Source organism: Pygoscelis adeliae, unplaced genomic scaffold (assembly GCF_000699105.1).
Source record: "Pygoscelis adeliae isolate BGI_AS28 unplaced genomic scaffold, ASM69910v1 Scaffold157, whole genome shotgun sequence".
In the NCBI taxonomy this organism is placed as follows: domain Eukaryota; kingdom Metazoa; phylum Chordata; class Aves; order Sphenisciformes; family Spheniscidae; genus Pygoscelis; species Pygoscelis adeliae.
Genome location: NW_008825107.1, coordinates 356,123 through 364,596, shown reverse-complemented (window position 1 = coordinate 364,596; position 8,474 = coordinate 356,123). Strand labels below are relative to the sequence as shown.

General features: G+C 38.5%; 2 protein-coding genes across 3 annotated transcripts; one reads left to right on the top strand and one right to left on the bottom strand.

Moving 5' to 3' along the window:
- On the top strand, window positions 1–5,801 carry FAM175A (family with sequence similarity 175, member A). Of its 2 annotated transcripts, XM_009327488.1 has the most exons (8): window positions 5–89; window positions 1,457–1,493; window positions 2,374–2,440; window positions 3,108–3,301; window positions 3,972–4,091; window positions 4,412–4,496; window positions 5,000–5,108; window positions 5,260–5,801. In XM_009327488.1, the coding sequence occupies exons 1-8, from the start codon at window positions 59–61 to the stop codon at window positions 5,685–5,687; spliced, it is 1,071 nt and encodes a 356-aa protein (XP_009325763.1). In that variant the 5' UTR covers window positions 5–58; the 3' UTR covers window positions 5,688–5,801. The 2 variants fall into 2 exon arrangements, with proteins under 2 accessions (XP_009325762.1, XP_009325763.1); XM_009327487.1 differs by lacking the exon at window positions 2,374–2,440 and having other exon boundaries at window positions 1–89.
- Window positions 5,802–6,383: 582 nt separating this feature from the next.
- MRPS18C (mitochondrial ribosomal protein S18C) lies at window positions 6,384–8,060 on the bottom strand. The gene is made up of 5 exons (XM_009327507.1): window positions 8,040–8,060; window positions 7,471–7,554; window positions 6,973–7,030; window positions 6,586–6,645; window positions 6,384–6,503 (listed from the first exon to the last, which is right to left on the bottom strand). Exons 1-5 carry the CDS (start codon window positions 8,058–8,060, stop codon window positions 6,427–6,429), a joined length of 300 nt encoding a protein of 99 aa, XP_009325782.1. The 3' UTR covers window positions 6,384–6,426.
- Between the last annotated feature and the right edge of the window lie 414 nt (window positions 8,061–8,474).

Here is an 8,474-nt window from a genome sequence, read left to right as displayed (position 1 = left end):
AGGTTTTCTCCTTGGAGATGTGAAAGGTGAAGCCAAGAACAGCATTACTGACTCACAAATGGATGATGTTGAAGTTGTTTATACAATCGGTTAGTGTGTCCACATTTTAAATATCGCATTTGGTTCCAGGCAATGTACAACTGCTTAGTTTTGAATGAGGGCAGTCAACACCTTACAGCAAGATTGAAGCTGCTAGATCCTGGGGTCCACATTGACATAAAAAAAACACATGGAAGGGTTATTTTGTAACATTAATTGCTAAAAATTTTACAATTTTACTGTAGAAAATTTAATTTAACAGAAATACTAGTTCTTAGCTCTTTGAATAGCTCCTTCTTGCCAAGTATCTTGTCACATTAAAGGTAATTTAGGGCTTAGACACCTCCTTTGTCTTGGCCATATCACAAACTCCCCTGGACTACAGTTGCCCTGGAAAAAACTTGGCCTATTTCAGAGATGTGAACTGTAATGTGTTAGCATCTATCACCTAATTTGGAGCTTATAAAATACCGTGTGTGAAGGCTGCAAACTATTTATGTATTTCATTGAGCAGATGCCAGATGTATTTCTCTTTATAGTCTTCATGGGATTAGAGTGGATGTGCATTTTATACTCGCCCCTAACAAAAACATATGTATACATGCACACGCACACACATGTAAGTCCGTTCCTTTAAAATGTTACACAAAAAGAAAGAGAACAAGGTAATACAGTATTTTATATATACCCTTTCCAGTCTTCCTGAAAACATGGTAGGGAGAAATTGCATCCCATTTTCTAGGTTTACTCTAGGATACAATTAAGGTGTAACACTTTCCTCCAGAGTCTCACAGCTGAACCAAAAGTGTGGGGAATTTTTTGTGGTGGCATTGATCAAGTTACCCAGAATCTCATCATCACATTCTCATAGGCAGAGTTAGTTGCTCCAAAGTTTGGGTTTTTTTTTTTTAGTTAACTTGTGAGCATTTAGGAAAAGAAAAGGATTTAGAATGCCATTAGATAACCTACTTTTTTTTCCTGGTAGTCAGTCTTCCAGTTTGCATCATCTACCCTATGGGTTTCTGTTCTCCAGCCTCATCTTTCTTACTAACAGCATCCATGCCTTGCTGCAGAGTAACTCAAGTGAAATCTTTCATGTTACATACTACTCCTGTACTCAGTACAAGGGAGGGAAAAAATAAAGTGCCCGATTTGATTTTTCACTTGACAAAACAGAAAAATATATAGGAAATACAGTTTATATAAAGTGGTTCCCTTTACATCTGAAAAATTAGAATATTTTTAAAAAATATTTCCTTTCTTAACCTTATTTAATTAGTTGTTAATACATTTGATTTTAAGAAATTATATAGAATTCTTTCTCGGTTCTTCTACCAGTTTAATTCTGATCATAGCATACAGAAGAATATACATCTTGAACTGATGAACCCAGAGTAATATTACCTTCTCTTTCCAGATATACAGAAGCATATTCCATGCTACCAGTTGTTCAGGTAAGAATCTTAACTAAACAGATATGAAAAAGTTAAAATTAACCCTAACTTGAACTCTTCAAGAGTTAAACTTATATTACATTACTGAGAAAATCACCCAGCTGTAACTACAGTAGCCATATCAACCCCTTGGAATTACAGATGCAAAATGCCTTGCATTATTCCTATTTTGGTTCTTCATAGCCTTTTTTGGTGTTTGTCTACGCATATAGAAATAGAGATATGGCACACTGCACCTTCTGGTGAGCTATGATACCATATTTACTACAGAATAATGTCAACATACTGGGGGAAAAAAAAACCCATTGCTTTTCTAAAAGCATGCATCCCAACCCCTCACCCTCAAAAAAAAGGTAGCATCAGCCGTAGGCTTCTAAGCGGGTCAGAAAAAGAAACACTTCTTAGCCCCATGGCAGGAGAGTTTCAAGGACTAGTATTTAGAGTTGCATCATAGATGGGAACACAGCTGTGCAGGTTTGCACCCCTATAAGGGGAGAATCACAACACAATTTCCTTCTCAAATCTTTCTGAAAATTAATAAACCCAGGTGTTATTAGAAAGGCATTTCATATCAAATTGAAGGCATCTTACTATTTCGTAGTTGAGAGAACATAGATGCTACCTTTAACTTGTGTCCCAGTAACACTGATACCAGAACAGCATCTGGGCTGTACAAGATCACCTACATAGCTATTTGAGTAATGAAATTAACTGCACTGTCCTAGCAGAGAAGCTGTGTCAGCCTATCTTTATGCTTACCAGGGGCAGGGGGGGAACCCCTATTAAAGTGAGATGACTGCCAGACTGCTAGGGAATAATTATTTCTACAGTAGCTTTCCGCACCCTCCCCCCCCCTCTAATTGTCCTAATTTTCTTCTAGCTTTTATAATTCTGCAGGAGAACTGAATGAACTTGCCCTGAAGAAAATACTATCAGGCTGTAAGAAGGTATTTCATTTTCAAACCTAAACAATACCAAGGAGCTTGCTCAGATTTTGGGGGCGGTTCTTGTATCAAGCTCCCCCCCCCCTTTTTTTTTTAATCTTGTATCTAGGCCCTCACACTGCTGGTCAAGGCAGCTGCATCATCTTCTCCCCCAGAAGATGAGTTTAGGTTATTTTTGACTAGAGTTTGCCTACGTATGTCAACTTTATTTTTTTCTTACTCATTTCTTAAGCGAACAGTTCAAATATCCCAAAGGAATGCTACCGATTTCTAGCTTAAGATCAGTTGAGGTAAGCTCACTCAAGTGGTTAAGTGTCATTTGACCAAAAAAATTTAGAGTCTTCTTCACAGAAGGAAGTTTCACAAAGAGAAAGTAGAAGCTGGAAAGAGACAAACAGCAAAATAGCAGAACCAAGTTTGCAGAGTTTCAGCTTGAGCACAAGCTCAGAAAACAGGCCAGTTCAACACAGTTTTGAAGGAAAGAGAAGTTGTCATTCTGGAATTAGGCCTAGGTGTTTTAAGGGTTTCAAGCTAACTAACTGCTTGAATATGTACACATCACCAAATAATTCAGATTCATGACTTTGTACTGAATCCTCTAACTTGCTTCAGTATGACACACAGGGACAGCATGATTCAACAGTAATAATGAATTTCCTTCTGCCTGCAGAGTGTAATAGGATGGTACAAATTCAGACGTAACACAGACCAGACCATGACATTCCGGGAAAGACTTCTTCATAAGAATTTACAGTCACACCTATCAAATCAGGGCCTTGTATTCCTTTTATTAACCTCTAGCGTGATGACAGAAACTTGTTCTACTTACAGACTGGAACATGCCTTACATCGGCCACAAGAAGGGTAACTGGTTTGTTCTCTAGTTTTAATAAAGCAGTAGCACAGCATGTGCTATAACTTGGAACAGTTTTTTTTTCTTTGTTGCAACTGGATTATTGTTAACCCTGGTTTAGCCTTGAAACTTACACATTAAATAAGATTATTCCTTACATTGCTAGAGCCCAGTTGAAATCGTACCCTGCAGTTCTGTTCAGGGATTTGCCTTTATAACTATCTGTAGTGCCAGTGTCAACAGGAGTGCCAGTGTCAACAGGCAGACACTGTCAGTTCATTTATGCACATAAGCTGTTCTTGAGCAATTTGTTTTTGTGTATAGGACTTCAACTATGCATGGTGTTCATCTTCACGTATCATTGAAATATTTAAATTGGTAGTAATCTTCCATTATCTTCAGAGACACACTGCCCATAGGCTAGGCTTAACAAGCAAGTATTGCACTGTGTGACTTGTACCCAGAAGCGGGAAAAAAACTAGTGCATTGCTCAGAGTCTTGTTGCTCTTGCAGTTTGCCTTTAGCCGTAAGTAGTCATCTATGTGTGATGGGATACATTTAGCAAGAACTAACTATACTGTAAACCTCCATCTGGGATGCTTAATGGTCAAGAACCTTTAACTATCAGAGAGAGGCCTTTGGATGTTAATAAATCATGTTCTTGTACTTCTGCTTTTTAAGTCTTTTCCAGAAAGTTCCTTTGGTGGTTACCAACTTGGGTATGGCAGAACAGCAAGGTTACAGAACAGTGTCTGGTTCCTGTGTATCTTCTGGTTTTGTGAGATCAGTAAGACAACACAGGTACAATATATGCCATATTTACCAACAGCTGTAGCTTTCAGTTAAGTATAATTATCTTTCTATAGAAGTAGTATTTTAAGTGCTTTTTGCAAATGCTCCAGCTGTACCCTGCTAACTTGTTGACCTGTTTCCTGCAATTTACCTTTCCAAGGTACTTGGAAATTAGTCAAGTCCCATACTTTGCCATGAGAGCAGCTGGCTGTCTCAACATAAGCACCTAGTGTTGAAGTTCAAAATGCTTCTTCATTCATTATAGCTCCTACTAAGTAAGCACTGGGATCATTAACTTGCAGTTATACAATTATATTCTTGGTCCACAGGTCAGAATTCTTTTACGAAGACGGATCCTTACAAGAGGTTCATAAGATAAATGAGATGTATGCCACCTTGCAGGAGGAACTGAAGGTAAGTCAGGCATACCTGCCGATGTGGTTACTTTCAGCAGTACTACAAAACTAAGTCAAGCAAAGGGTACACCATTTTGCACTAAATGAGAAACAAAGCTGCATCTTGGAAGCACATATTGAAAGATCAGGGAGTTTCTACAGTTAGTAGCTGTAGACTAAGTTCTCAAAGTTGAAGACTTAAGTTTCCATTTGATCAAAAGTATGCTGATAAATCCTCAAGTCCACTGGTAAATTCTCACGAGAGGATTGTTTTGAAGGAGCACTATCTTTAGCTTGTCAGAACTCCTTTGCTTAGATGGGAACAATTAAAATATCTTGCACCTCATTCAACACAAGGTTTAAGTTATCATCTCTAAAGTCGACCTCAAGCTCATTACTTAAGCTTTTTAATACTTTGTGTCCAACTTTTAAAATCATGAGTACCTTTAAGGATTTTGCAACAAGGTTAAAGTCAGCTTCTGTGAATACTGTTAATTCCATCAAATACTCTTCTCCTTGCAGAAAATATGCTCTACAGTAGAAGCCAGTGAACGATCTGTAGAGAAACTCTTAGCAGAGGTGAGCCAATTAAAAGAAGAAATAAAGAGGAAAAAGCAACAAAGTTGTTCTGGTAAGTTAAATAAATGCAATGCCAGTCTTAGTAAGATTTCCAAAGTTGATTCAATTGGCAGAAGCACAAAACACTTCTGAACTTGAGGCAGCCAAAACAGTAGTGGTAGAAGTGCACAAGAGGGACTGCAACTCTAGCTTTTTTTTTCCAGGAGAAGACAGAGACTACTCAGGAGAGCCAAAGGAGAACATTCTCCTTTGTCAGGCACTGCAAACATTTTTCCCCAATTCTGGACTTCAGACATGTGTTGTTTCCTTTAAAGGCCGACAGATATCTAAGAACTGCTGTAACATTGACCATAATATTAACGTCCTGGACAAACTGACTCTCATGGTAGAGGAAAGAGACTTCACTGAAGCTGAAACAAGACACTTAACCAAGCGAAAAGTCAGAGGGACCACAACAGGGTCAAAGTCATTCAAGAAGTCCAGATCACTGCAGCTTCACCAAAAATTACTTCAAGACCAAGAGGACAGCGACCAGGAAAGGAAGCTTATGCTGAGTAGCACTGAAACAGATGAGGATATGTTGGAAAAAATTAGAGACACAAATGAATACCCACACTCTCCTACTTTCTGATCTGTTAATGATTTTCCAGATGACTTTGCACCAAAAGCTACTGCCAGCATATTAAAGTGACATACCAATTTATAGCACTGCAGGGACAAAAAAAACAAATGCATTTTTGCAAGACATAGAGGTTTGGTTTTTTCCCCCCAATGCATGAATCCTGTTCAGCATAGACAAGTCCGGATGATATTCCCTCATTTTGCCTTCTGGAGTTAAATCTGTATTCACTCTCTCAGGGTTTAAAGACTATGCTAGCAGGATGTTAGTGGTCATATAACCATGTCATACTGCCTCAGAGTAATACAACTTCAAGCTGCTGTTGAAGAAGCAGTACTACCCTTCCCTCAGCAGAAGCTGAGGCAGGGAACATCAAATGAACACATGTAACATGCTTAAAAGAATTAGCAGTCTACATGAATTGCCCCAATTTTAATACTTTAATTTATCCTTAGCTATCCACTACTTGTTTTTTTCACCTCCCCCCTTCCAATCCAGCAAGGGAAGAACAGCCACCTGAACTCTACCAAGGCCTGTGAGCAGAGGAAGCGGTCCATATAGTTGCCGATTTCTATTATTGCTTTCATCTTTCATACTTCCTTCAGACAATTTTAGAGACTTGACACTTCATAAGAAAAGCAACTGACATTCACCCTTCAGTCAGTGATGCATTATGCTAGCCAACCGCACTTCCAGTAAACAAATATATAAACATGAAAAGTAGTTTTATTGTTTATTTCTTTATAGTATATTACTCTGGATACTTGACATTACATATCTTGGGGTCTGTGAGAAATGATGGGTTCTTAAACATAACTGGCATAAATCCTGTAAAAAGATAAGATGGAGGTGTTTTTTTAATAGGAAAGTAGGCTTGACTTACAAAACTCAAAAGCGTAGTCATACTTACCAAATACATGAGCTCTTTTAATGGCTTTTGTGATTTCCTTCTGCTTCTTGTTGCACAAGCCTAAAGAGAATCATTTTCAGTCTCAAATCAACGATAACCAAATCGTTAGTTTAAAGGGTGAAAGTGATATTACTGACAATTCCCTCTAGCTTTGTCTAAGTCTTCCTAGAAAAATGCATGTATGCTTATACTGTTAAATACAAAAAAGCATATAATTAAGAGATATTTTCATTCCTTGATGAAGGCTACTAAGTCAGAGGAATGCTATTACAAGATGTATGGAGTCGGCAGCAGTTACATTTGGAAAGATAACTGATACACCATTACTTGGACTCACAAGTAGATTAACATTAACCAGTAAATGATTTAATTCAGTATTTCACATACCTGTTATATGCCTGCCATAAATGCAGCCAGTGTGCGGAGAAACAAACTGGGAAAGAAGCTATTTAAAATTAAGAAATCCAAAGTCAGCTTAAGAATTTTTACAGAGCTTTAGTTTCTTTTACTGCTTGCATTCTGTTTTTCATTTTTTGATCTGTTTTTACAAAACTCAGTTCTACCTGGAGACAAGAAAAAGTATAGCTTGGAGTTAGACAGTATTTTATATGCCACAATATTTAAGCTATATGACAGCAGAATTAGAATTGAGGACTCCATTTGGTAAACAGCAAAGTTGTAACACCTGCACATAGGACTAGTAGATTGAACAGCTTATCACAACTACATTATTTGACCCTTATCTTCACACATTCTGACTCTTAAGTTTTAAACCCCTACACATACAAGTGAATCTCATTTTTTGTCCTTGTGGACTTCTACACACACACATTTAAAAATAGTAAACCGGTTACCTTCATCATGGACAGGAATTTTCAAACTCACCTGCACATTCTTGTAGTCCACGTTTATTCCACATAAGACACATTTTTTAGGAGGCTCTTTGTAGGGGTTCTCCATTTGTATGGGCTGAAATTAGAGAATTAACATCTGTAAGCTTCACAAGAAAATATGGAATGTTTGTTATTTTTATCCTTTGGGCAAAACATGCCTCAAAACCAAAAGAGGTTTAGTGTATCATTGAAATTTTTCAATAACTTACCTCTTTCTCTAACACACTGATTGGTACCTGACAATCTAAAAGACTTCTCACAGCTACACTGCCTTTTATCTCTTGGTAACAATGACAATGTAACAAGTCAATTAAAGCAATCAGTAAGATGCTGCTTACACCTTTTACTTAGGTAAAGACAATATCTACAGAAGCCAGTAGTAAGGTAGTTCTGTCTAGTAAGGCACAAGAGACCTTTTTGAAAATAATATCGAAGCAAATGGCCCGAGGGAGCTCCTGTCTGCTCACACACTTTAACAAGAGAGATTCCCAACTATCTCCCAAGCCCTGAAAGGCTCCTTAGGCTTCAGAACACACCCAGCACCAAATCCTTACAAGGTACCAGTGAAAGGAGAAATTTCATGTTTGCAGACACAGGTAGAATTTGGGCAGAGAAAGAGTATTTTTAGAAGTTTTTGCTGGTACCAGACGACACATTTTTATGACATAACAAGCACACCTAGTGCATTCTCGTAAGTCTTCCTCAGCTATATACAGGAAGTCAGTTAGTGCCGCCAAAGGTTTTGCTCCACTTCCGAGTGACTGAGACAGCTGGTTTAAGTGACCACAGATAAGATACTGGACTACAAGTCAGCGGCGCCTGAACTTCAACACCTGGTGGCCTCCCTCAGCGCTGGGTTCCTGCTCTGTAACACACCGAGCAACTGAAGTCGCTTTTTCTTAGATCCCGAGCTACGCGGAGACCGAAGCAAAGCGTCTTCGGACACCTCTGCTGCCGGAGCGGAGCCCCTCCCGCTGAGGGTGACAGCGGCCCGAG

What these genes read in the sequence shown, in the direction of transcription:
- FAM175A (XM_009327488.1), top strand. Translation starts at nt 59, where the DNA reads ATGGATGATGTTGAAGTTGTTTATACAATCG. An exon ending in TGAAGTTGTTTATACAATCG is followed by an intron (nt 90 to 1,456) that starts GTTAGTGTGTCC and finishes TTCTCTTTCCAG; the next exon opens with ATATACAGAAGCATATTCCA. An exon ending in TTACATCGGCCACAAGAAGG is followed by an intron (nt 3,302 to 3,971) that starts GTAACTGGTTTG and finishes CTGCTTTTTAAG; the next exon opens with TCTTTTCCAGAAAGTTCCTT.
- MRPS18C (XM_009327507.1), bottom strand. Translation starts at nt 8,060, where the DNA reads ATGAAATTTCTCCTTTCACTG. An exon ending in TTATGGCAGGCATATAACAG is followed by an intron (nt 6,646 to 6,972) that starts GTATGTGAAATA and finishes GATTCTCTTTAG; the next exon opens with GCTTGTGCAACAAGAAGCAG. An exon ending in TAAAAGAGCTCATGTATTTG is followed by an intron (nt 6,504 to 6,585) that starts GTAAGTATGACT and finishes ATCTTTTTACAG; the next exon opens with GATTTATGCCAGTTATGTTT.